This window comes from Oryctolagus cuniculus, chromosome 1 (genome assembly GCF_964237555.1).
Source record: "Oryctolagus cuniculus chromosome 1, mOryCun1.1, whole genome shotgun sequence".
NCBI classification, from domain to species: domain Eukaryota; kingdom Metazoa; phylum Chordata; class Mammalia; order Lagomorpha; family Leporidae; genus Oryctolagus; species Oryctolagus cuniculus.
The window spans coordinates 231,409,608-231,436,911 of NC_091432.1; the positions used below are offsets into that span (position 1 = coordinate 231,409,608).

Here is a 27,304-nt window from a genome sequence, read left to right on the forward strand (position 1 = left end):
CGGGACTCAAACCCGCACCCATATCGGATGCCAGCACAGCAGGCAGCAGCTTTACCTGCTACGCCACAGTGCCGGCCCCAATAAAATAAATTTTCAAAGAAAAAAAATACAGAAAGCAACCATTAGGCTGAGTTCAAAAAGCCAGACAAAGAAAGCATGCCTTGCGTGATTCATGAGATGGAATTCTGGAAAATGCAAGCCAGTCTCCAGCGACAGAAAACAGTGATGGTGGCTTGGGCCAGAGCAGGGGGAGGAGGGAGGGAGGGATGACTGCAGAAGGCCAGGGGCAGAGCTCGGCTGAGCAGTTCATCTGCTGATGGGGCGCCGCCCCCACACTCTGGGACCTATTCAAGCCCCCGCTCTGGCTCCCAATCCTGGCTTCCTGCTAATGTAGATGCTGAGATGCGGCCGTGATGGCTCAAGTGGTGGTTCCCCCGACTGACGCCTGGATGGCGCTCCTGGCTCCCGGTTCTGGCTGGGCTTGGTAGGCCATTGCTGGCATTCGGGAAGCGAACCTGCAGCAGTTGGGAGTGCTGTCCGTCTGTCTCTATCTCCCCCCACCCCTGCCTTCCAAACAAGAACAAATGAAAGTCAAAAAGAGAAAAGATGGGGCTGGTGTTGTGGCACAGCACGCTGAGATGTCTGCATTTCATGTGACCACCGGTTCGAGTCCTGGCTCCTCCACTTTCGATCCAGCTCCCTGCTAATGCATCTGGGAAAAGGGGGGACAACGGCCCAAGTGCTTAGGTCCCTACCACCCACGTGGAAGACACGTATGGAATTCTGCACCCCTGTTTCAGCCTGGCCCAGCCCTGGCTGTTGGAGCCATATGGGGAGTGAACCAGCAGACAGATCTCTCTTTCCTTCTCTATCTATAACTCTGCCTTTCAAATAAGCAAAATAGTAAAAAAAAAAAAAAAACAAACAAACAAACAAACAAACAAAAAAAAAACACACGACTTCTAGGGAGTTGTTTTTTTTTTTTTTTTTTTTTTTTTTTTTTTTTTTTTTTTTTTTTTTTTTTTGACAGGCAGAGTGGACAGTGAGAGAGAGAGACAGAGAGAAAGGTCTTCCTTTGCCGTTGGTTCACCCTCCAATGGCCGCCGCGGCCGGCGCGCTGCGGCCGGCGCACCGCGCCGATCCAATGGCAGGAGCCAGGAGCCAGGTGCTTTTCCTGGTCTCCCATGGGGTGCAGGGCCCAAGCACCTGGGCCATCCTCCACTGCACTCCCTGGCCACAGCAGAGGGCTGGCCTGGAAGAGGGGCAACCGGGACAGAATCCGGCGCCCCGACCGGGACTAGAACCCGGTGTGCCGGCGCCGCTAGGCGGAGGATTAGCCTAGTGAGCCGCGGCGCCGGCCGACTTCTAGGGAGTTGTATCTAGCACACGGGCGTTTTTGGTTTGGCTTACAGGAAGTTTGGAAAAGCTTAGTAGTCAATACGTTTCATCCAGGACAGTTCACATCGAAACCTGGCGTTCCGGCGTCTTTGGTGGAGAGGGACAGGCAGGACAGGTTCACATTCCTGCCCACCAAGACGGCCTGGAGTCAGGTTCTGCCTGCGTGGCCTCCTCTGGCAGGCACGGGGCTTAGTCAGGGGATGGTTATCTGAGCACAGGCTGCAGGCCAATCACTTTATGAGCCCAGAAGCAGCAGAACTTTGGAGAACTATGCTGTGACAGGTCCCCAGATGGGCCCCTCCCTGCCTGCTTCCCACCCATCACCCTCCAAGGCCCGGCCCTGTGTGGGGTCCCGGGGTTCCTGTCACCCACATGCAGCGCCTCGCTCCTTAAACTCTCCATCCAGGGCTCCCTGAGTTCTCTCCTGAGTCCCCACAGGCTGGGCTGCGGGAGGCAGACACCCAGCAGCCCGAGGAGGCGGGACTTGCCAAAGGTCATAGCACTCAGGTGGGGCGGGGCCGCTCATGCACCTGTCACACGCCCAGGGTCCAGGCCGCAGCTCCGGAAGAGTGATTCACGATCAAGCCCTCACGGGAGGCTGACTCACACGGTGGGGCTGTGTGCCAGGCACACCCGGCCTGGACGCCCGGCTCTGCCACTTACGAAAGATGTGCCATCCGCTGGGTCCCGGCTGTGGTCCCTTCATCTCTCCGTGGGGGAAATGCAAACGATGTGACAGCAACACTGCCAGCCTTCAGCTCAGCCAATGCGTCAGTAAAAGGGGCAGTAAAATATTCGCAAGGGGCTGCGCCACGCAAACAGTGACTATGAGTAAGAGCGATGTTGCTGGGAGGTAGTTATTTATTTATTTTAGAGATTTATTTTATTTATTTGAAAGGTAGAGTGACACAGAGAGAGGGAGAGATGGGGGTGGGGGCAGAGCTGTGGTGTAGCGGGTAAAGCCACTGCCTGCAGTGCCACCATCCCATATTGGCGCCGGTTCGAGTTCTGGCTGCTCCACTTCCAATCCAGCTCTCTGCTGTGGCCTGGGAAAGCAGTGGAAGATGGCCCAAGTCTTTGGGCCTGTGTACTTGCATGGGAGACTGGGAAGAAGCTCCTGGTTCCTGGCTTCAGATCAGTCCAGCTCCAGCCATTGAGACCATTTGGGGAGTGAACCAGCAGATGGAAGATCAATCGCTTGCATTCTTTCTCTTGCTCTCCCTCTCTCTCTCTCTCTCTGTAACTCTGCCTGCCAAATAGATAAATACATCTTTAAAAAAAAAAAAAGATTTTAGATGTATTTATTTATTTGGCAGGCAGAGTTACAGAGAGAGAGAGAGAGAGAGAGAGAGAGAGAGAGAGACGTCTTCTTTCTGTTGGTTCAATCCCCAAATGGCCACAACGGCCGGTGCTGCGCTGATCCGAAGCCAGGAGCCAGGAGCTTCTTCCCGGTCTCCCATGTGGGTGCAGGGGCCCAAGCACTTGGGCCATCTTCTACTGCTTTCCCAGGCCACAGCAGAGAGCTGGATTGGAAGAGGAGCAACTGGGACTCGAACCAGCGTCCACATGGGATGCCAGTGCCACAGGAGGAGGATTAACCTAGTGCGCCATGGCAGTGGCCCCCAGTAAATACATCTTTAAAAGAGAGAGCAAGAGCGAGAGCGAGAGAAAGAAAAATCGATTTTCCATCCACTGGTTCACTCCCCAAATGGCTGCAACGGCCAGGGCTAGGCCAAGCCAAAGCCAGGAGCCTGGAGCTCCCTCTGGAACGCACAGAAGATGGCCCTGCCACCCACACGTGGGACTTAGATGAGGCTCCTGGCTCCTGGCTCTCGGCTCTCTGCACGCATCTGAGGAGCAAACCAGCACCAAGAGATGGAAGATCAAAGTAAATAAATAAATCTTAAAAAACAGAACAAAACAACCCTTAGGTGTGGCTGGAATGCAGAGTAAGGGGAGGGGCAGCGTGGGCTCCCACAGGTCGTGGTGAGCAGCTGGGGCTTTGTCCTGGCAGCGCAGGGCCGTCACTGAGGCTGAACACGGACGGTCCTGGGCACGTTGGCTCCGGGAGTCCTTTCTCGGGCTCTGGGGGCAGGGAGGCCGGTGCGGGGCTGGCTGAGCCTAGGATGGGTGAGGGAACGCGGGGTTGGAGGAGGGCAGAGCGTGGAGGCACGGTGTTGTCCTCTCAACTCCTGGGGGTGAGAGGCGAGGAGTACGAGGGACCCAGGACAGCACCTGGGGTCCAGCTTGGGCCGCTGAGCGTTGGGGTGCCACTCCCGGAGTTGGACACAGCCTGGAGCAAGCCAGGGCGCTCCCGGTGAGGGCTTCAGGTGGAACAGGCTCCTCCACGCAGGATGAGGGTACAAGAAAGATGTCCAGGGGAGGGAGGCAGCAGGGCTCAGTGGCCTGGGCTGGGAGCTGGGGCGGGGGCGGGGCAGCCCACTGAGGAAGTGACATCATCAGAGCTGGCTTGGAGGCTGCGTGGGCATTGGCGAGGGAAGAGAGGTGAGGCCAAGTTGGGTCCTGGAGCCGGCAGATAGCAGCACCCACCAGCGCGGCCCCCAGACCCCCAGGGCCCTTTGAGAAGCGACTCCTGCTTCGCACACATCCAGACCAAGTTGGTCTCTCCTCCTGTAACCCAGAGAGTGGCTCGCCCCTTCCTCTTCCCCCAGCAGCCAGCTGCTCCCGCCACCCTCTGAGGCCTCCACCAAACATCCAGGACGGCCAGCTCTTAGGCGCACCTGAAATCCTAGCCAGGTGCCTTCCCCGGGCGCCTCTGCCGGGACCCCCTGGTGCAGGGTGGGGGGATCCTGATGAGGCCGGGCGCAGTACTCTTCCACTCCTAGTCTTGCCCCCAAGTCTGTAACGGAGCGGCAGCCTTTTGCCAGGCACCTGACCGATGACCCCACACCTTGGGGCAGGGGGCGGGGCTGGTGTTTTCTGCTCGTCCTTACCCTGATTGCAGGCTGCACGGCTACTGTCCTCCCGGATTGCCTGCAAGTTCTCGGGCGGCTCAGCTCCACGCTGCGGAACCCACACAGCCTGCAGCCCGGGGCCTCCAGGTGCCGGCCTTGTCCCTGCACTGGCCTGGCTTCACTTCCGGAGCCTGCCTGGACTCCTTCCTGCTCTCTGCCCCTGGGTCCCCACTGCCCTCTAGTCCCAGGGTCACATCTTTTTATGATAGGACTCAGACCGGGTGGTGGCGTCAAGAAAAGCCTCCAGTGCCGCTTCGCAGGATCAGACACTGTCACTTGATGTCAGCAGCCAGAGTTCAGCACGCGTGATGTCCCAGGCGCATGCTGAGTGTTTTACACGCACAAGCTCATGAAATGACTTCACAATGCAATTCTTTTTTTTTTTTTAATTTTTTTTACAGAGAGGCAGAGGCAGAGAAAGAGAAAGAGAGAGGTCTTCCATCCGCTGGTTCACTCCCCAGTTGGCCGCAAGAGCTGGAGCTGCACCGATCCAAAGCCAGGAGCCAGGAGCTTCTTCCAGGTCGCCCACACAGGTGCAGGGGCCCTAGCACTTGGGCCATCTTCTACTGCTTTCCCAGGCCACAACAGAGAGCTGGATTGGAAGAGGAGCAGCCAGGACTCAAACTGGCGCCCATATGGGATGCCGGCACTGCAGGTGGCACCTTTAACGGCTACGCCACAGCGCCGGCCCCACAATGCAATTCTTAGAGCAGTATGCACGCAGTAGGTGCTCTTAAGTGGTGGTAGTTATCCTTCCCATCACATCCTCAGGATGCCCCCACCCCAATCAAGCAGGGACCACTCTGTCCCCCTCCAGAGTTAGGGCTGACGACACTGAGCCCCGTGAGGTGGGGAGATGTGGTGGACCTCAAGGTCAAAGCTGTGTGACCTGCACCAGGTGCTCTCCACGGGGCAGCATGACCTCTGGGACCTGGAGTGCAGCGGATAAAAGAGTGTTACCAAGCATACCTGCGTGAAAGGCTTCCTTCAACAAGGTTGAAAACGTGAAAGATGCGGGCTGGGCACTGCGGCGCAGCTGGTTAAGCCGCTGTCGGCTACGCCAGCATCCCACATGAGCACCGGTTCTTTCCGGCTCCATGCTCACACCCCTGGGAAAGCAGTGAAAGGTGGCCCAAGTGCTTAGGCCCGCAGCACCAAAGTGGGAGACCCGGGTGAAGTTCCAGGTGTCTGGCTTCAGCCTGGCCCAGCCCCAGTCATTGCAGCCATGTGTGGCGTGAACCAGGGCATGGACTATCTCTCAGCCACGCCACCTTTCAAGTACATAAATAAATAAACCTTAACAACAATTCCACAGTGTCGCCCTGATGTTGAAGGGACACCCTGACAAGAGGGACTCCATTTGAGAGCTCCCAAGACTCCATAGTGAGGAGCACCACCCCCACTCCCACCCCGCACCATGAGACCACGGCCTGAGACTAACTACAGTCTAACCTAAGACAACGACCGCGCACTGCATCCTGCTCGGCGAAACATAGAAATCCCCTGGCGTGATCGCTCGGGCTTGGAACAGATAGGCTGCACCTGGATTAATGTTAAGATTGTAATTTGTCGGCCGGCGCCTCGGCTCACTAGGCTAATCCTCCACCTGCGGCGCTGGCACACCAGGTTCTAGTCCCAGTCGGGGCGCCGGATTCTGTCCCGGTTGCCCCTCTTCCAGGCCAGCTCTCTGCTGTGGCCCGGAAGGGCAGTGGAGGATGCTCCAAGTGCTTAGGCCCTGCACCCGCATGGGAGACCAGGAGAAGCACCTCTCTCTGTCTCACTGTCTAACTCTGCCTGTCAAAAAAATAAAAATAAAAATAAAAAAGATTGTAATTTGTCTGTGCCCACGTAGGATGTGGGCGGCACCCTGACTATGTGCAGACTGTAACAGGTGTTGTCGGGACTGTAACTGAGAGTTTAGCATATGCTTTAGGTCAGCCCGACCCTGGCGACCATGTACTCCCCCTCCCCTCCCTGCGGTTTTTGCATTTATAAACCCTGTTGCTTTGAGTTTCTGGGCCGAGTTCTTTAGGGTATGAGCCCGCTCTGACCGCCACATTTTACCAGTGTGTGGTGCTCCTCTGTGCACTCGCTCAGGCACAACCTAAGTGACAGCACCCCACCAGCACCATCCAGGTACCGGGGCGCGGGGGGGTTGATCCTCACTTCCCCCGGAAGCGGTACATCTGAAGTCCCGGGTGAGTAGGAGAGCTCACCACGTTCCTGGTCAAGCACCGAGGAAAACAGCCCCGGGGGCTCCCAGGGGGGCTGCCTGGGAGCCCCGCGTGACCTAGCAGCTTGTCAAGATCAGGCTCAAATCAACTCTAGGTGCTGTCACATCCTGCCACGAGGTGGGAGGAGCTAGGCCAGGAGGGAGGAGCTAGGCCAGGAGGGAGGAGCGGGGGCTGTGTGGCTTCGGGCAGCTTGTCTGACCTCTCTGATGCTCAGTGCCCTCATCCGCACACTGAGGACACCGTGTGCACCGACGTCCTGGGGCTGTCGCGAGGAGTCAGTGAGATCCTGCTCAGGCTGGGTGGAGGGCGGTCCCCTCCCTGTCACCACTGCTAGATGTTGGGGAGCGTGGCCCCGGGTCCAGGGAGGCCGAGCCCTTGGGAGCCAAGGCGCGTGTGTCCCCGGATGGGAACCTGTCCTCCCTGGGGCAGGGTGTGGCTCCCAGCTGCGTTTGAGTCTATGTAGGAGTCTGTCTCAGCTTTCCAGTGAGGCCTGGGTTGGGTAATTCTCCCCCAGACTGTGTTCTAATAAAACTTTATTCACAAAAATAAATGCCGGGGCCGGCGCCGTGGCTCACTAGGCTAATCCTCCATCGCGGTGCTGGCACCCGGGGTTCTAGTCCCGGTTGGGGCGCCGGATTCTGTCCCGGTTGCCCTCTTCCAAGCCAGCTCTCTGCTGTGGCCCGGGAGTGCAGTGGAGGATGGCCCAAGTACTTGGGCCCTGCACCCCATGGGAGACCAGGAGAAGCACCTGGCTCCTGGCTTCGGATCAGCGCGATGCGCCGGCTGCAGCGGCCATTGGAGGGTGAACCAACGGTAAAGGAAGACCTTTCTCTCTGTCTCTCTCACTGTTCACTCTGCCTGTCAACATAAATGAATAAATGCTGGACCACATTTGGCCTGTGTGCCATAGTCTACCCGCTCCTGCTCTCTTCTGTTTATAAACAATAAAAAGATAAAGAAATGGGGGCCGGCAATGTGGTGCAGCAGGTGAAGCCACAGCTTGCTACATGGACACCCAACATGGGCCCTGGTTCAAGACCCAGCTGCTCCACTTCTGACCCAGCTTCCTGCTCATGCGCTTGGGGAGGCAGAAGATGGCCCAGGTGTCTGGGCTCCTGCCACGCAGGTGGAGTTCCTGGTTGCTGGCTCCTGGCTTCAGCTTGGCCCAGTCCTGGTTGTTGAGGTCATTTGGGGAGCAAACCAGCAGGTAGATCTCTTTCTCCTTCTCTCCCTGTAACTGCCTTTCAAATAAATAAATCTTAAAAAAAAAAAAAAAAAAAAAAAAGACACGGAGATGTGTGTATGAAAAGTGATATCCCTTTAATTTAAAATCGTGACCTGGAAGGAACGAGTCCATGTGAGCGACCCAGGCTTCCTCGTTCTACCCACGTGGAGCAGACACAATCCTGGCTCAGATTTCTAACCCCAGAGAAAAACCAAACCAAGCCACAGAGCCTTAGCAAGTTCCTGCTGGGGCCCCCAGGCTGCACGGAGTGAGCATGCCCAAGCTCTGGGGGCTGCTGCTTGCCTTCCGCCGCCCACCCTCGTGGGGCCGGAGCCGCCTCCACCCCGCCGGAGCTGGTGCTGCCCGCGTGCCCCCCCGGCTGTCGTGGGGGCCACCTCCCAGTGTGTGTAGCAGTGCAGCGGAACAGTTCCAACACTGTGCCCAGAAGGGCATTTTCAGCGCAGGCGCAGCTGAGACCCGCAGCCTTCTCTTTGGACCGTGGGTCACGCGTGGCCAAGATGCCTGTGACAAGGCCGCCCCTGGAGGAAGGGTCTGGGGAGGTGCAGGGGCCCCGGTAATCGAGGGGAGCCTGACGATGAGACAGGCAGATGCCCTCTGGGTGCTGTCCTTCCAAACAGGGCGCAGTGCTCCCGCAGCGTGCCCCCAGCTCAGCTGCGCCCCTCCCACCCCCCACATGCAGGGACCCTCATGGCGTTGGGTCCACTCGGCCACAGGGCGTCTCGCCAGCACTCGAGGTCCTGAATGGCACAGTGAGGGAGGAGACTCCGAGCTGGGCTGTTCGGCGCTCGATTTTGGAAACGTGGTCAGAGGAGAGGACAGGAGAAAGGGGCTGGCCACAGAGCTGCCTTCCCGGAGGGGTTCAGAATAAATACAAGGAGCTCGAAGCTACTTCTTCCGGAAGGAACTACCAGGTTGCCCCAGGCCCCTGCTGCAGGGCAACAGCGCCCACCCCGGTTTGTTCTACAATGGACAGCACCCAAAGCTTGACCTGAGTCGGCAGCTGCAGGGGCAGGCCACCAGCGGGCTGCCCAGAGACGCTGCGGAAGACCAGAGCGCCGCCCGGCCACCCCCACGGCGCACGGCAGGCCCGAGCTGGGCTGCCTGCAGCTGGGTGGGTTGCGGAGGCCGTGCCCGGGCGCAGGAGCAGGAATCCCCTGAGAACAGAGGCACAGTGAGAAGCAGCTGGGGGCAGTGCCCTCCTCAGGCTCAGCCGGGCCCCCTCCCCAGGGAAGACGCCATTACCGCCTGTCCGGCAGCACCGCTGGCCAGAGCTCCCTCAAAGGGCTGGCATCTGCAGCGGACGGCCCAGCGTGGGGCCCGGCTGGGAGATGGCGCAGGGAGGGCCGGCTGCCTTCTACAGTTCTCTGAGACCCGGTATGGGGCGTGTCCCACCCCCAGCACACAGGGCGCGACCCCTTAGCTATCCCATCTTCCGGATCGAGCGGGGTGAGAGCGAGAGAGTTGGGGTCCCAGGAGCCCAACAGGTTCCTCTTCCTGGTCTCCTTCATGTCTCAAAACCCGCAGACCCTCCGTGTCCATCAGAGAGAGGGCTGTCCACATGGCCCACCAATCACAGAAGCCGCTTACGAGACCCCGGAGGTTTCCTCCAATCACAGCCCTGCCCTCACTGCATGATGCTGTCCGGCTGCCCGTTCTGGGCCACCTGTCCGGGCTCAGAGGCGGAGGCCGGGCTGGGCGTGTTACTCTGCAGGTAGCGGCGGAAATCTTTGATCATGGGCCGGAGGACCTGGATGAGCACGCTCAGGGCCGCCTGGGTGCCCTCCATGGCCTGGGCCTGGCGCTCCTGGGCACAGGCCTGCACCTCCTGGGAGCGGCGGATCATCTGCAGCAGGTCGTTCTGCTGCTCCAGGTGCTGGGCGATCTCCTTCACGTGCAGGTTGGTGACCCGCTGCTCCTGGATGAGCTTGGCCGAGTTGAGGGCGATGCGACTCTTGAGTGCCTGCGGCTTGACGGGCGTGTCCGCGTGCTGGGCCATCATCTCCACGGGCGCCTCGGCCGGCAGGGCTGGGGGCGCCTCAGCCGTGCAGTACTCCACCACGCCCTCCTCCAGCGTGTGGTAGGTGGTCTCTGTGGGGACTGCAGGGGGAGAAAGAGCCAAGGCAGGGGCAGGTCACTTTCTGGAAGGGATGCAGGTAGCCGTGAGGGGTGGGGAGGAGGCCCTGGCTTATAGAGAGCCCGATGTTTGCCATCTTAACCTTGGTCGCCAAGGGGACTTGGCAGACGCAAAGACACCAGTAATGGTGCTCCCCAAAGTTGCAGGGCACCCGCTAGGGGCCAGGATCTGTGAATTCTTTACCTGCCGTGAGGCCGCTTCTGGCTAGCAGGGGGCATCAGAGGCCGGGCTTCAGGCGCCTGCACAAGCTGTTTGCAGCCGCACCAGTCCTACCTCCTTGGCTGCCTTCCTGGCGTCCATGTCCCCCGTAACCAGACAGAAACAAGCGAGAATGGAACAGCATCGGCTAGCGTGCCCAGCCAACACCTCCCTGTCTTTCTGGTCACCCTGGTCAGAGGGGTACCGGAATCGCCATCCTGTTCCAGAATAGGACCTGACCGAGACCGCGGTCTCTGTACGTGACACTGCAGGGGGATGGCACTCACACACACGGCCAGCTCCTCCAGCCCCGCTGGGACTCACTGGCTGATGCAGTTCCTAGCCCGGCACACATCAGCAGAGGTCACAGCCACGGGCACAGCCCCTCATCTCAACTCCAAGCCCCAGCCCGAGGTAGATCTGCTGTCAGCCACAGCACAGAACTTCCAGGAATCCCAGCTGGGCTGCCGGAGCCTGAGTGCACAGGGACCTGTGCACCCCGCCCCGCCAGCCAGGAAGCCCCTTCCTCTTCTGAGTCTTCAGGCCTTCCCAAGTGCTGGTGGACCTGCTCACTCACGCCCTCATCCGTCCTCCCAGCCCTGAACCGGCCTGTGTTTTGCACTCCCAGCACACACGGCGTAAGAGCCAGCGCTCGCGGAATGGGTGAATGAATGAGCAGGTGGCTCCAGGAGTCTGGAGGCTCCCTGCTCCGCCCTGGAAACACAGAACCCCTCTGTCTTTGTGTCCCTGGGGCACTATGATTGCCCTCTAGTCACCCCACACATACGTCCTGTCACGGCCTCTGTCTTCAGGGACCACACAGCTCAGCAGGTGGAGCTCAGCCACAAGCATGAATGGTGGCCAAACGCAGGAGAGCGCCACTCGGCCCCCAGGGAGTCCACTCCACGTGCTGAGGAGGTCCCAAAGAGGTCAAGATCATTGCTGCCTTGGGGAGCCCCCGGAAGGGGCCCCCTCTGACCTTTGACCCTCGGCAGCCCATCTTCCCCAGGCAGCCCCAGCGCTTGCTGGCCCTTCCCATCCACGCCGAACTGAGCAGAGAGGTCACTCACTCTGTGTCAGGGTGACCGTGGCCGCGGCTGCAGTGGCCGTGGGTCCGAGGGCCACGGGGTGGATCTCTGTGGCACTGGGCAGGCTGATGATGGTGGCCTCGCCCAGCAGGTTGCAGATGCGCTGTTGCATGGGGGTCAGGAGCACGGGGGCTACCGCCGGGCCACCGCCGCCACCGGCACCACCTGTCCCTGGCCCACCGGCGCCATCCTCCTCAGTGGGCCCCGGGGCCTCGCCACCTTCCACGGCGGCCCGGACCTGGGCGACCTTGCGCCGGACCTCGGTCTTGAGGTCTGACCACTTCTTCTTGACCTCAGGCAGCTCCCTCCGGCAGGTGGCCACGGCGTTGACCCTCCTCAGGATGCCGTGCCAGGCCGCGCTCTTGGCGGCCAGAGGGACCCCAGCGTTGAAGTGGTTCACCAGCAGGTGCTTCTTCAGCTCCAGCTCCTCCACGATGATCTCCACCTCCCGCTCAGAGAAGTTCATCTTCCTCTTCTTGGCTGGCACGGCCATGGCCACTACCTTCCTCTCTTAAAAAAAAAAAAAAATTGTAATTCTCTCACCTGCCTCAATTCCCCTTTCTCCTTCCTCGGCCTCACCCTTCGCCCACCCACCCCCACAGGGGATAGGCTCGGCTTGCTCAAGGCCAAGTACCAGGACTTTAGTAACCCCCCTCGCTACGCAAAATGCGTAGGGCCCAGCCTCGACCCGCCCGGCCGCGGCCAGCCAGCTGCGTAATGGCTTCCTGAATCTGCCTCTTCCGCCGGGGTGTGCGGAGATCCGCCCATTTCCCTTCTTCCCGCCTCCCAGTGCTTCTCCAGGAGAACCCGCCCCCCCCGATTGGGCGAAGCTCAAGTATCGCGTCGGTCACTGGCTTGTTCGGTCGGTCGCTCAGCTAAAGAGTACGCCTACTTACTGGAATTAGCCTTTTCATTGGTCTACGGGTATGTCTGTCGCTCGAGAGCGCTCCGCCCACCTAGCCTTTATTCACTTCTATTGGAAAGTCGTTCTGTCGTTCAATTATCAGTATTACGACCATTACGCCGTTAAATTCAGCTATTTTATTGGTGGTCTAGGGAGTTAGATTATCAAAACCCGGTATCCTAAGGATACTTGGTGCCTTCGCTCATTAATTTTTAATTCCACCCACAAGCACAAACTGCCTCACATCTGCAGTTCACGATTGCTCTCCTGATAGTTCTATTTTCCACGGAAGGCTACGACCGCTCCAACCAGCCTTACGCTTCCGCAGCCTTAAACTGCGTCTCTCAAGGGAAATTGGACACGAGGCCTTCCGCCTGCCAATCACACGACTTCGGCCTATCGCTGCGTGAATGCATGCTTCTCCGGCCGGCTCAGCCAATCCCCGCCTCGCTCAGTTTGAATCGGCCCCGGGCTGAGCAGGGACGGCCCCGCCTTTTCCATCGATCCGGGTAGTTCTCAGGCAGGCTCCGCCCCGCGGCCCGCCCAGTCCCGGTCGCCGTCCCGGCCTGTGACTGGCCGGAGGTCGGCCCGGGGGCGTGGCCCGGGAGGCGTGGCGCGGCGGGGCGGGGCTCCCGGAAGCGGCCCCTCCCGCCAGCTTGCCGGCTTCTGGGAGCCCGCGCTCGCCGTCCGAGGAGACCGGCGTGCCTTCCGCGCCGCCCGCCGGCCCGCCGCCCCCGCCCCCGCCCGCGCCCGGCGCCCCAGCCTCGCGCCCGATGGTGAGCAGCGTGTTGTGCCGCTGCGTGGCCTCCCCGCCGCCGGACGCCGCCGCCGCCGCCTCGTCGCCCGCCTCGTCGCCGGCTTCCGTGGGGGACCCGTGCGGCGGCGCCGTCTGCGGAGGTCCGGACCACCGGCTGCGCCTGTGGAGCCTCTTCCAGACGCTCGACGTGAACCGCGACGGCGGCCTGTGTGTCAACGACCTGGCCGTGGGGCTGCGGCGTCTCGGACTGCACCGCACCGAGGGCGAGCTCCGGGTAGGCGGCGCGCACGGTCCGTCCGCGCGGGCGGGGCGGGGGCCCCGGGGGCTTGGGTGACAGGTCCTGGCCGCGGGGGGCAGGTCTGGAGTCCGGGCGTCTCGGGCAGCCCCTTGGAGCGTGGGCGGGTCCGAGCGGAAGGCGCCGTGCCCTGGGCGGAACCCCGAGTGTTCGCAGGCTGGGGGCCGGTGACTGACAGGTGGACACCCCCCCTTCGTGCTCTGGTGGCAGTGGGCTTCCCTCCGGGCCTCTCTGGGGGCTGGGCTCTGCGGACACAGTGGGCGCCCTCCGGGCTTTCTGGTGGCCGAAAAGCTGCTTCCTGCTAAGACTTTCCCCCAAACGCAGGAGGGTGCCTTCCTCACGCTCCGACCTCCCCCGGCGCGCCCCCGCCGCCCGCGGGCCGCCAGCGGGTTCCTCTCCGAAGCGAAGCATGTGGGAGCTGGGAAAAAGGGGAACCGGGTTTCAGCAGCTCTGTGCACGTGGGTGTTGAGGCTGACAGCTCTGCTGCTGGAGGCGCCGCGCGATCCCCTGCAGGGTTGCACTGTGCACGGAGGGAAAGAACCCCAGGGGAAATTCTATACGAGAAAGTGGGGGCCACCTGAAAGGGGAGCGCATCGCTCGCGTCCTGGCCACGCTGGGGACGTCTGTGGACACCCTGGCTGCTGTCCTGGCCACTCTGGGGACGTCTGTGGACGCCCTGGCTGCTGTCCTGGCCACGCCGGGGACGTCTGTGGACGCCCTGGCTGCTGTCCTGGCCACGCCGGGGACGTCTGTGGACACCCTGGCCACGCCGGGGATGTCTCAGACTGCCAGGCGCTTCCCGTGGTAGCCTGTTAGCTCGCCGGGTCCGCCGTGCGTACAGCAGTTGGCCATCTCCTAGCTGAGCACGAACGCCAGCGACTTCAGCCACTTTGCTGGGGGGCAGGTACGAAGGGGTTAACTCCAGCCCGGGCTGTCTTGAGTCAACATCCGAGGGTTGTCACCTGCCTCCTATCAGCCTAGCAAGACCAAAGGCTGTATAGAATCGCTGGGTTAAGTCTAGGAGGTTTAGACAAGCTTTGGAATAAAAGGTTAAAGTCAGCATTACACAAAGTACTGCTGTGAGCCCCCAGGTTTTCCGGTTTGTATCTGATGAGTAAGTCACTTGGGTGGATGGGATGGCTAACTTGGGTGGGTGGGGGACGTCCAGCGAGGTGTGGGCCCGGGCCCTGGCTGCTCCTGTGAACCTGGCCCCTGACAGCCCTGCCAAGCACGCTGAGGCCATCTGCTGCGGGAGTGGCCGTGTTTGTACCACGCTTTCTGCCTCCGCGATGAGCTGTCGCGATGAGCTGGCGATTCGTGGCACATCTGACGTTGATTTGTGGCACATGTGATATTGATTCGTGGCACATGTGATATTGATTCGTGGCACATGTGATATCGATGGCCCCCAGTCTATCCTGGGGGGCAGTGAATCTGCCTACAGCGCAGCGGAGAGAGCGAGTCTTTCTCTCCCCAGTCCTGAAAGGAGGCCTGTGTTTAGCACAGGGAGCCTGGCCCCCCGGGGCCCCCTGGACTCTGGACCTGAGTTCTGTGACAGGAAGCGTTCCGTTTGTTTGAGTTGTGTGGCCTTGGCATGGACTGTTTCTAGAATCCTTTCAGCCTTGGGACAAGTTGGGTTGATACACACCTTTGAGAGGGATGATTCACTTTAGTGAGTTCATTGCCTTCAAGGGCACAGTTAGTCCTGGGGGAAACTTCACGTTTTGGAGAGAAAATCTGCCTCGTTAGTGTAACTGGGCAACTGGAAGACACCCCCTGCACCACTTCCTGTAGAATTAGCTCAGGATTAGCCGCCTCCCGAAAAAGCAGGAGCCAGAGGAGAACTTGGGGGCCCTTGGGTTCAGGATGGCTCACGTGCAGTGAGAGAAGAATTAGAAACCACAGCCACCTCTGGAAGCGCGTGCCCTGCCCCGTGGGAAGCATTTGAGATCCCACAGGAGTCAGCTGGAGAGAGGCGGAAACCCAGGCCACGTGACTCCACGGAACCTCCGGCTCTTCTAATGCCTGGGGCCAAGTTTTCTTTAAAGATGAACCAGCAAGTTTCGCTGTCTTGATTTCAGAAGAGGCTGAGACTCTCAGAGAGGAAATAAAATGACTTAAGATGGAAGTGGGCAGAGAAGCCCCGGGCGGCCAGCCAGGGGGATTTTCTTTGTGAAGGGCGAGAGAGGAAGAAACCAATCCCGGGACAAAAGGGGAGGGTTGGCCGAGGAAAGGAAAGCAGAGCAAGCTTCGAGACTCAGCCGGGTAATTACAGCATCGCCTATTTAAGGCATTTTCATGTGACCAAGCAAACTCTTTGTCTTAAAACAAATTGAAAACACAGTTTAGCCAATTATAGGAAGCAGGCAGGCTGGGCTGTGTGTAAACAGCCGGCTCTCCAGGTGTCCCGTCCTGCTCACGGTGGCTTCCGGCTGAGCCCCTGTGGGTGTGGGGGCCCGGGATGACTCTGGGAAGTGGGCAGCGCAGTAGAATGCCTTTACCCCATTCCACACGGGAGGAACACGAAACAGCCCCCAAGGTCGTTAGACTCCCTAGGGGACCACTCCAGCGCAGGAACTGGAACCCTCGTTAATTCTACCTTGTTTCTGAGGAAGATGAAGAGGACGCCCGGGATGTTCCGTCCCTGCAAGAGCAGCACCCCATATGGGAGCGCTGGTTCGAGTCCCGAATACCCTCCTTCCAACCCAGTTTCCTGCTAATGTGCCTAAGAAAGCAGTGGAAGAAGACCCGGATGCTTGGGCCCCTGCCACCCAATGTGGGAGACCTGGATGGAGTTCCTGGCTCCTGGCTTCAACCTGGCCAAGCCCCAGCTGTTGCAGACATTTGGGGAGTGAACCAACAGATGAAGGTTTTCTCTTCTAACTCAGTCCTTCAAATATATAAAATAAAGCCTTAAAAAAAAAAAAAAAAAAAAGGAGGGGCTGGTAGGTATTATAGCATAGCAGGTAACGCCACCGCCTGTGATGTTGACATCCATATGGGCGCCAGTTCAAGACCCAGCTATTCCACTTCCGATCCAGCTCTCTGCTATGGCCTGGGAAAGCAGTAGAAGATGGCCCAAGTCCCTGGGCCCCTGCCTCCCACGTGGGAGACCTGGAATAAGCTCCTGGCTCCTGGCCTTGGATCGGCCCAGCTCCAGCCATTACAGTTATTTTAGTAGTAAACCAGCAGATGGAATATTTGTCTCTCCCCATGTTTCCCTCTTTCTCTCTCTGTAAACTCTGCCTTTCAAATAAATTTTTTTTAAGATTTATTTATTTGAAAGGCAAAGTTACATAGAATGAGAAGGAGAGAGAGAGAGAGAGAGGTCTTCCATCCGCTGGTTCACTCCCCAATTTGCTGCAGCGGCCGGAGCTGTGCCGATCTGAAGCCAGAAGCCAGGAGCTTCTTCTGGGTCTCCCACGGGAGTACAGGGGCCCAAGGACTTGGGCCATCTGCTGCTGCTTTCCCAGGCCACAGCAGAGAGCTGGATTGGAAGTAGAGCAGCCAGGACTTGAACTGGCGCCCATATGGGATGGAATGTTGGCACTGCAGGCGATGGCTTTACCCACTACGCCACAGCGCCTGCCCCCAAATTAAATCTTTCTAAAAAAAGACTGCCAGACCTAGACTTTGGGTGAGCCCGAGAAAGGTAAGAAGTGATGCATTTAGAACCAAACCTTTCCCCAAAACGTCTTCCGTCTGAAGATCGTCCAGAGCTTTCCCCATCAAAGACTGGGAACCCAGCCTGCCCTGTCTCTCCTTGACCTTGCAGGGTATAAACGTGAGGCAACCCCTGTTGGCTGGAATAGTTGAATGGGAGATCGCTAATGTCAAACTGGTATTGCTTAAGTGGAAAGTACTTTTGAACTGTATGCCTTTAAATGTTTGACCATTTATGGGGGAGGGTGTTTACCAAAATAGCCAGTCTTAGATGAGATGGTCTACAGAAAAAAAAAAAAAAAGAGCCTTTTTCAAAGAAAGAAATAGACAGCATTAGAATAGTGTAATGGCCCAGTAGGCAAGGAAAAGTGCTACTCGCCACCTGGATTGAGTTCATAGATTGATTGTGTGATACGAGCATTATTGCAAAATTGGTTCCTGGCTCAAAGTCATGATAAGCCCATGAAGTCAACTGCAAAGATTTTTTTTTTTAATGAGTCGATAATTTGGGAAGGTGGCATCAGGTACCGACATGAGCGAGGCTGTGCTGGGGTGCGTCCTGTCCGGAGCCTCAGTCGGATATGCTTTGATGCTCAGTCATTGTTGAAGTCTCCCAGAAACCACAGGGAGTGAGAGATGCAGATATTTTTCTAATCCGACTAAATATAGGTGCAGTGAACAAAATTCCCATCTGCTGGCTGATTCCCAAATGCCCAGGGGCTGGGAACTCCATTGAGGTCTCCCCACGATTTGCAGGAATCCATGTAATTGAGCCATCCGCAGCCTCCCAGAGTACACATTAGCAGGAAGCTGGGATAAGGAGTGGAGCTGGGAACTGACCCAGGCACTCCAGTGTGGCCTGCTGGCGTCTCCTGGTGGTGTGCCAGCCGCCTGCCCCCGACTTCTCATCGTCTGCTGTTTCTTTTTGTGCTGTTGTCAATCTGGCAGAATCTTATGGTTAGTCTTGGAAGAGTCCCCGGTTATCAGTCATTATGCCTCCCACCAATTCTGCATCCGTCTTCCAGACCAGTGCCTTGTGGACCTAATGGGGGCAGGGTCTTTAGTTTTCAGTGATCTGAAATCCGCTGTCCTTGTACCTGCTATACTTTGTACCTTCAGCGTCAACACAGAGAAGTGACCCAGGGGCTCTTTTTTTTTTTTTTTTAATATGTATTTGTTTATTTATTTGAAGGGCAGAGTTACAGACAGGCAGAGGCAGAGAGAGAGGTCCTCCATCTGATGGTTCACCCTCCAACCTGCCACATTGGCTGGTGCTGGGCTGATCTGAAGCCAGGAGCTTCCTCTGGGCCCCCCCACTGTGGGTGCAGGACCCGGGCCATCCTCCACTCCCCTCCCAGGCCACAGCAGAGAGCTAGATCAGAAGCGGAGCAGCCAGGACCCAAACTGAAGCCCATATGGAATGTTGGCACTGCAGGCGGCAGCCTTACCTGCCACGCCACAGCACCAGCCCCATCAGGGGCTCTTTAAGTATCCGAAAACCTGCTGTTTTATCTGCCTGTAATCTCTGCTGCTACTCCTCACACCATGTGCAATCCACCCATTTTAAAGCTTCCTCTACTGAGGCCTGGGAACTAACAGTACAGACTGTCCTGCCCAAAAAAGACCATGCGATAGTGGATCCTTCTAGGTAGGGGTGGGGAAGATCTATTTTATTTATTTGAAAGACAGAGTTAGAGGGAGAGACAAAGAGATTTTCCATCTGCTGGTTTGCTCCCCAAATTGCTGCAACAACCAGGGATGGGCCAGGCTGAAGCCAGGAGCTTCTTTTGGGTCTCCCATATGTGTGCAGGGGTCCAAGCACTTGGGCCATCTTCCACTACTTTCCCAAGAGCTTTAGTAGGAAGCTGGATCGGAAGTGGAGCAGCTGGGATGCGAGCCAGCACCCATGTGGGATGCTGACATTGCAGGCAGCGGCTTTACCCGCTACGCCACAGCTCCAGCCCCTGGGTAGTTTTTTTTTTTTTTTTTTTTTTTGACAGGTAGAGTTATAGACAGACAAAGAGAAAGGTCTTCCTTCCATTGGTTCACCCCTCAAAATGGCCGCTATGGCCAGTGCTGTGTCCATCCAGAACTAGGAGCCAGGCGCTTCCTCCTGGTCCTCCATGCGGGTGCAGGGCCCAAGCACTTGGACCGTCCTCCACTGCACTCCCGGGCCACAGCAGAGAGCTGGCCTGGAAGAGGGGCAGCCGGGACAGAATCCGGCGCTGGTAGGGGTTCTTGAGAGGATGGAAGTGTTCACAGTTTGCCTGTGGTGATGGTCCCACAGTGACGCTGGAAACCACTGGGTCATACATGCTAAGGGGTGACTTGGATGGTATGCAACCTGGTTCAAAGGTTGTTTCTGTGGCTTGGTAGCTGTGTGAGCTTGAGCAGATGACTCATCCCCACCCTGAGTGGTGAGGATGGAGCCCAGAGAGCCTAGTACAGGGCCTGACACCTGGGAGTTCCCCAGGAGGCTTCTCCCCTTGGACTCTGAAAAAGGTTTCCACAGTGTGTTAGAAGCATCTGCTTACTGCCCCCAGTTTGCTTTGATGAAAACTGAGATGTAGTCTGAGGACGTGGTAATAAAGGGTGCTCAGTGTCCAGTGAGCGCCGCCTGTGGCCAGCCAGAGGGGTCTGGGAGCCGGAGGTCAGTTGTGGGAAGCCTGGGCCTTGTAGACACTGGGAAGATTTTTTTTAAGATTTATGTATTTATTTGAGAGGCAGAGGCAGAGAGAGGTCTTCCATCCGCTGGTTCACTCCCTAGATGGCTGCAGCTGCTGGAGCTGTGTTGATCTGAAGCCAGGAGTTCCTCTGGGTCTCCCATGTGGGTGCAGGGTCCAAGGACTTGGGCCATCCTCCACTGTTTTCCTAGGCCTAGCAGAGAGCTGGATCAGAAGTGGGGCAGCCAGGACTTGAACCAGCGCCTGTGTGGTATGCCAGCACCGCAGGCGGTGGCTCTACCCACTATGCCACAGCACCGCCCCCAGGTACTTTCCAAACATCATCCTAGTTATTGTCAGAGTGTATGACAGTGGCATATCCATGCATAAGTCGACTCAGCATTTTAAGGCTCGGATGGTGCTCAGGAAGCAGCGACAGGTACGTAAGAGGCCTGGAAAGAAGGTGTTGTCTTAAAGAAGCATCTTCCTGCAAAGCACATGCAGGACTACCAGGCCAGAGTGGCCGCTTACCTGCTCTGCCTTGGTTGGGTCTTCCAGGCAGACTGAGGAGGCGGTGAGTCCTGGCTCCTGTCCAGCAGGGGCAGTGGAGTCACGCGACGGTGGCTGTCCTTGCTCCTGCTGGTGCCGAAAGCTTCGCTTGTTGTCCCTTCGGCCTGGCCCCGTGCCTTTTCTCCAGCCCTCCCTCTCCCCTTCCTCCTTCGCTAGAGCCTGGTGGGCTCTACCAGAACCCTCACAGACCATTGAAATGAGGCCGGTGTCATGGTGCAGTGGTTTAAGCCTACCTGTGGCACCAGCATCCCAAAGGAGTACCAGTTCCAATCCTGGCTGCTCTGCTTCCGATCCAGCTCCCTGCTGATGCACCTGGGAAAGCAGCGGAAGATGGCCCAAACACTTGGGTACCTGAACCCACATTGGAGACCTGGATGGAGTTCCAGGCTCCTAACTTCTGCCTGGCCCAGCCTTTGCCATTGTGGCCATTTGGGGAGTGAACCAGCAGATGGATGATCTCTTTTTCAAATAAATACATCTTTTTGTTTTTAAAGATTTATTTTATTTATTTGACAGGCAGAGTTAGAGAGGCCTTCCATCCCAGATGGTTCACTCCCCAGATGGCCGCAACGGTGAGAGCTGCGCAGATCCAAAGCCAGGAGCCAGGAGCTTCTTCTGGGTCTCCCATGTGGGTGCAGGGGTCCCAAGGACTTGGGTCATCTTCCATTGCTTTCCCAGGCCATAGCAGAGAGCTGGATCGGAAGAGGAGCAGCCAGGACTTGAATCCGCGCCCATATGGGATGCCGGCACTTCAGGCCAGGGCGTTAATCTGCTGCACCACAGCACTGGCCTCCTCCCCCACTTCTTCTTCTTCTTTTTTTTTTTTTTTTTTTTTTTGACAGGCAGAGTGGACAGTGAGACAGAGAGAAAGGTCTTCCTTTTGCCGTTGGTTCACCCTTCATTGGCCGCTGCGGCTGGCATGCTGCAGCTGGCGTATTGCGCTGATCCAAAGCCAGGAGCCAGGTGCTTCTCCTGGTCTCCCATGCGGGTGCAGGGCCCAAGGACCTGGGCCATCCTCCACTGCACTCCCGGGCCACAGCAGAGAGCTGGCCTGGAAGAGGGGCAACTGGGACAGAATCCGGCGCCCCAACCGGGACTAGAACCCTGTGTGCTGGCGCCGCAGGTGGAGGATTAACCTATTGAGCCACGGCGCCGGCCGGCCCCTTTTTTTTAAGCCATTGAAATAATAACAGTGCAAAGAATTGGAGACGGGGTAGCTGAGATCACCAAGAATAAACCCAAATTCAGCTAAGTCCTTGTCTGTAGTTGTGACACAGTTGAATAGTGGTGTTGGTTAAAACCAACCAGCAGTGTCCACCTTAGCCAAACTTGGTGGCCATTTCCTCATCCCACATGCCCGACACCCTGTTGCTGCTTCTGGTTAGAGTCTTTGGGTTGAGTTTGAATCCATAGGAGGGTGGAACTGGAGCATTTGCAAGGTGTGTCCACTTCAGTTCCCACATTTTGCAGGTCAGAGAGACTGGACGACTTGTCTAGGGCCCTGCAAAGTCGTTTTAGGGGAGAAAGTTGATTCCCACAGTGACACACCCGGGACACACTGAACTTCTCTTCTTCTTGCATTCATTTCTTGTACAAGGAGTCTTCAAAGAAATTTTCATGGAAAACTGCATGGACTTCAAGGGTTTTTTTTTTTTTTTTTCACCAAAACTTATCTTTTTTGTTGTTGTTGTTAATGCTGCTTTAAAATTAAATTTATTTTTATTTGAGAGGCAGAGAGGCTGGTTCACTGCCCCCAACAGCTGCTGAGGCTGGGCCGGCCAGGAGCCAGAAACTCAATCCAGGGCTCCCACATGGCTGGCAGGGACCCAGGTACTTGAACTATCACCTGGGTGAGCATCAGCAGAGAACTGCAGCTGGGAGTTGAGCCGGCACTGGAACGCAGGCGCGGATCTGGGAAGCTGATTTCCGGACCCCTGAGTCAGTGCAAGCTTCGCCCTCCCCAGCTCTTGCTCTGTGTTGTGTGAAGACTGTGGGAGTGAGCAGGGCCAGGTGTGAACCCCCTACCCCCTGCTGTGAAGCAGACACCACACAGCTGGGCAGGGTGGGGCCGGGCGGAACAAGCCATCCAGAAGAATGTTTAGCCACTGAATTGCTTACCCAGATCTACCTTTCCTTCTCTAGGTAAGAGAAGAGATTGTAGCAAATAGAAGAGTGCCAGGGAGGGGCTGGCATCCTGGCCCGGTGGGTTAAGCCGCCACCTTCAATGCCGACATCCTGTGTGGGTGCTGGTTCAATTCCTGGCTGCTCTACCTCCGATGCAGCTCCCTACTGTTGTGCCTGGGGAAGCAGCGGAAGACAGTTCAAGTGCTCAGGGCCTGCCACCCGCACGGGAGACCCGGGTGGAGACCAGGCTCCTGGCTTCCGCTTGGCCCAGCCCTTGTGGCCATTTGTGGAGTGAACCCATGAATGGAAGCTGGCTGGCTCTCTAATTCTGCCTTTCAAATAATAAAATCTTTTAAAAGAGAGAGAAAGGTCAATTTAGGGGTGAGTGATTGGCCTAGCAATTAAACTGGGTTGGTTTAAACCAGTTTTTGTTACTCACCTGGGGTTAACCCCGACCAGCCATGTGGGTGGGGAGTTTGCAGGGGTCACAAAACTCTGAGCCTGAGCTGGGGGGAGTGAAGCTTGCACCGATTCAAGCCACCTGCTTTTGATACCACCCTGAAATCAGTGTGTGGTCTTTTTTTTTTTTTTTTTTTAAGGTGTATTCATTTATTTGAAAGTCAGAGAGATCCTCCATTTGTTGGTTCAACCCCCAGATGGCCTCAGTGGCCAGGGCTGGGTAGGCCGAAGCCAGGAGCTTCATCCGGATCTCCCACGTGGGTGCAGTAGCCCAAGCACTTGGGCCATCTTCCATTGCTTTCCCAGGCGCATTAGGGAGCTGGATGGGAAGTGGTGCAGCTCGGTCTTGAACTGGCGCCCAAGTGGGATGTCTGTGCCACAGGTGGTGTCCCCCATGTTCTAGGGTTTTTACTTGCTAACCTCAGTACCAATCTCAGCGCATCTCGTTCACCTGATACAGATCTGATCCAAAGGAGAACCACGTCCCTCTAAGAGCAGAAAATGAAGAGAAATTGTAGCAGTTTAGACTCCTGCCTCAGAAATCTGGGTTAATGCTGTACACCGCTCACTGTTGTAGAGACAAGAAAAAGACGTCTTTGTTACAGGCATTTCCCTTGACCTTGGGGCCTGGAGGAGCCCTGGCTTCACCAGGAAGAAGCAGCTGTCGGGGACAGAGTGTTTTCCCTGTGGTCGGGCTCTCACTGTCCTATAGGGGTTTTCTTCAAGTTCTGCCCAAAGCTAGGTTTACTTCCCGAAATGAAAGTAGGTCAGGGGATTTCAGCTTTCTCCCCACAGCATTTGGGTCTCCCTCAGTGCCGCAGTGGCTGGGGCCGGCCGGAGGAGACAGCGCCCTGCCTCACCCTGGAGGTCCCGAAGGGCGGCCTAGGCCAGGGCCGGAGCAGGCGTTCAGACTGATCTCGGTGGAGACAGAAGTTCACCTGCTACGCTGTGCCACCGTCACAGCGTCTGAAAGATCCTCCTAGCCGCTGCCTCCTGTCCCCACTGAGAAGTGACAGACGATGAGCACGGCCCCTCGCCCGTCTCTGCCTTGAGCACCTGTGAGGGCTTTGCTCTGCTCACGGTGACGGTCACAGCCGTTCACAGATCTGACTCACTGGGTGTGTGGAAAGGGTCTTCCCTGCGTGCCGATTTGGCAGAGCCAGTCCTTGTGATCAAACCAGTGTGGTGCTCTGTCAGACGGAACCTGGCTGCGCTTTTCAATTTTCAGTTCACGGTCTTCTGACGGGTCTCTAAACGTTACCAGTAGTGCTGATAGGTGGTGGGGCATTGAATGGGTGGGAGGCGGCTTGGGTTGCTTGGGGTCCCCACAGGAGCTGGCTGGGGTGTTGCTGGGGAACCCCCGCAGGACTGTCCCGTTGTCCTGGGTGCTCCGGGGCCTTTATTTCCTGGGCGGTTCCTCGAGGTGCTTCCCACTGGAGGTCCCTTCCATCAGGTCTGTTTTCTGGATTCCTCCTGGCAGAGTGGGCCACTTCCACAGGTGGCTGCCCTCGGAACCAGAGTCTGTTGGTCCCAGGAGGGCTGGGCTTCCAGCTGTGTCCCTGGACTTGGCTAAGTGTGACTGGAGTCATCTTACGGACATGTCACCCAGAGCTGGGCGGTCTGTCAGGTGATGCTGTGATACAAGGAGACACAGGTGTGCTCCCAGCCATGAGGAAATCACACATACAGGAAGCGTTTTAACAGGAAAACATCGGCACTGGGGCCGGGGTTGTGGTGCAGAGGGTTAAGACACTGCTGGCCATGCCAGCTTCTCAGAGCAGGGCACCGGTTCCAGTCCCAGCTGCTCCACTCTGAGCCGGCTCCCTGCTAATGCGCCTGGGAAAGCAGCAGTCTTTAAAAATAATAAAATAAAAATTCGTTCTCTCCTTTTGATTTCTTCCTGGAGACTTGAATTATTTTTTTAAAGATTTATTTATTTATTCGAAAGTCAGAGTTACCCAGAGAGAGAAGGAGAGGCAGAGAGAGAGAGCGGTCTTCCATTTGCTGATCTACTCTCCGATTGGCCACGACGGCTGATCCGAAGCCAGGAGCCAGGAGCTTCCTCTGGGTCTCCCACGTGGGTGCAGGGGCCCAAAGACTTGGGCCATCTTCTACTGCTTTCCCAGGCCATAGCAGAGAGCTGGATCGGAAGTGGAGCAGCTGGGTCTCAAACTGGCGCCCATATGGGATGCCAGGGCTTCAGGCCAGGACGTTAACCTGCTGCGCCACAGTGGGGGCCCTGAGACTTGAATTGTTTAGATTTGTGTTATTTAGTTTCCAAATATTTAGGTATTTTCCAGTATCATTCTTAAATCGATTTCTAAGTTAATTCTGCTGTGGTCACAAAACATACTTTGTATGAGCTGAATCTTTTTCAATTTATGGAGAAGTGTTTTTTTTTTTTTTTTTTTAATCTGTACAAACATTTATTCTGTCCCTGCCCAGAATGGGGGGAGGGGAGCAGAGAGCCCCAGGAGCGGGGGCGGGGCTCCAGGGAGGTGGGGCCTAGGAGGGGTGGCTTGGTTCTCAAGAGGTCCTGAATGGCCCTCTGGCTGGAGCCAGCACACCATGGTTTCCAATTCTGGCCGTACCCCTGCAGCCCTGGGGTGGGGAGTCCAGGGCCTCACCCCGTCCCCAGGAGTGAAGACAGCACCGGGGCCTTGCTCCTCCAGATGAGGAAGGGAACTGTGCAAGTCAACAGGTTTGAGTTAATAATAAAAATAACAAAACAAAACAGAGGACCCCTGTCTCAAACCGCCTGGCCCAGGGCACCACCAAGGGGCGGGGACCTGGCGGGGGGGGGGGGGGGCGTGGGGCTGGGTCTGCCCTGGTCTGGAGAAGTGTTTTTGACAAACGTGTGGGCCAAGGTGCTTGATGGTGTGGCTCTGGTTGTAACCCGACTGTAACTGTGGATTTGTCTCCTTTTCCTTGCGTGGTTTGCATTTCCTCCATTTTGGAGCTCCCTGAAACATTTAGGGTGGTTCCATCCTCTTGATAAGCTGATCTCATTTTTATGATGAAATGATCCTCTCCTCCTGATCAGTAGCCGCTGTAGTTTTCTTTTGCTTGGTGTCAACTGGTGAATGCTTCCTTCGCCTGTTATGGTGAGCCTGCTGTGACCCTCGTGTGACCTGTGGTCGGGTGTTGCTGTCTCATCGTCTGAGGCCTCTGTCTTCCCAGTGGGCTGCTGAGCCCATTCGCAGCAGCTACTGTTGGGTTCATTGTCCCCTGTTCCTCTCTTTTTGCCTTCTTTTGGATCCAGTGAGGTGTTTTGTTTTGTTTTGTTTTGTTTTGTTTTTGGACAGGCAGAGTTAGACTGAGAGAGAGAGAGAGAGACAGACAGACAGACAGACAGAAAGGTCTCCCTTTTCCGTTGGTTCACCCCCCCCCCAAGTGGCCACTATGGCCAGAGCGTTGCGACTGCACCAATCCAAAGCCAGGAGCCAGGTGCTTCTCCTGGTCTCCCATGGGGTGCAGGGCCCAAGCACTTGGGCCATCCTCCACTGCCCTCCCGGGCCACAGCAGAGAGCTGGACTGGAAGAGGAGCAACTGGGACAGAACCGGCGCCCCAACTGGAACTAGAACCCGGGGTGCCGGCGCTGCAGGTGGAGAATTAGCCTAGTGAGCCGCGGTGCCGGCCTCCAGTGAGTTTTATTTGTGATTCCATTTTATGTCCCTTGTTGTCCCTATTAGTCTGATTGCTGTTGAAATTATAGTATATGTCTTTAACTTATCACAGCCTACTTCAGCTGATGTTACACCGCTTTACATGGAGCCTAAACAGTGTATTTTTCACTTCTCCCTGCCCTTGAGCTATGGTTCTCCTAGGTCTTACTTCTGCAGGTGCTGCAAACCCACAACAGGACTGGGCGTTGTGGAGCAGCAGGTTACACTGCCTGTGGGGACTCCCCTGCTCCCATCCCATCCCAGGTCCCAGCTGCTCTGCTCCCGGCCCAGCTCCCTGTTAATGCACCTAAGAACTAGCAGGTGATGGCTGAGTGCCTGAGTCCCTGTTCCGTGTGGGAGATCCAGATGGAGTCCTGGCTCCTGGCTGCGGCTTGGCCCAGCTCCAGCCATTGCATCTGATTCCGTCCTGCTTATTAATAATTTTTCAGTATTGGGCCGGCGCCGCGGCTCACTAGGCTAATCCTCCGCCTTGCGGTGCCGGCACACTGGGTTCTAGTCCCGGTCGGGGCGCCGGATTCTGTCCCAGTTGCCCCTCTTCCAGGCCAGCTCTCTGCTGTGGCCAGGGAGTGCAGTGGAGGATGGCCCAGGTGCTTGGGCCCTGCACCCCATGGGAGACCAGGAGAAACACCTGGCTCCTGTCTTGGGATCAGCACGGTGCGCCGGCCGCAGCTCGCCAGCCGCGGAGGCCATTGGAGGGTGAACCAACGGCAAAGGAAGACCTTTCTCTCTGTCTCTCTCTCTCTCTCTCTCACTGTCCACTCTGCCTGTCAAAAAAAAAAAAAAATTTTTTTTTCAGTATTACTAAGCTTGTGGGCTCTTGCCCCGTATTCAGAGAATACTGAACATTCTGAAGACTGGCTCAAACAGACCAGACAACGTGGTAAGCTTTACAGATTTTATTCAGTGAGA

At 57.0% G+C, this 27,304-nt stretch overlaps 2 protein-coding genes across 4 annotated transcripts in view; one reads left to right on the forward strand and one right to left on the reverse strand.

Annotated features, from left to right (window-relative positions):
* Positions 1-7,903: 7,903 nt before the first annotated feature.
* Positions 7,904-12,187, reverse strand: NAIF1 (nuclear apoptosis inducing factor 1). Of its 2 annotated transcripts, none has more exons than XM_051838504.2 (3): positions 12,170-12,187; positions 11,256-11,783; positions 7,904-9,950 (listed from the first exon to the last, which is right to left on the reverse strand). In XM_051838504.2, the coding sequence occupies exons 2-3, from the start codon at positions 11,764-11,766 to the stop codon at positions 9,478-9,480; spliced, it is 984 nt and encodes a 327-aa protein (XP_051694464.1). In that variant the 5' UTR covers positions 11,767-11,783; positions 12,170-12,187; the 3' UTR covers positions 7,904-9,477. The 2 variants fall into 2 exon arrangements, with proteins under 2 accessions (XP_051694464.1, XP_051694463.1); XM_051838503.2 differs by lacking the exon at positions 12,170-12,187 and adding an exon at positions 11,908-12,028.
* Positions 12,188-12,900: 713 nt separating this feature from the next.
* SLC25A25 (solute carrier family 25 member 25) overlaps positions 12,901-27,304 on the forward strand; it is a 40,646-nt gene continuing 26,242 nt past the window's right edge. The window contains exon 1 of one of the 2 annotated variants that reach the window (XM_017338975.3): positions 12,901-13,208. In XM_017338975.3, the coding sequence (XP_017194464.2) occupies positions 12,951-13,208 (258 nt within the window). In that variant the 5' untranslated portion in view covers positions 12,901-12,950. The remainder of the gene's footprint in view (positions 13,209-27,304) is intronic. The other variant, XM_008251014.4, reaches the window with a different exon arrangement.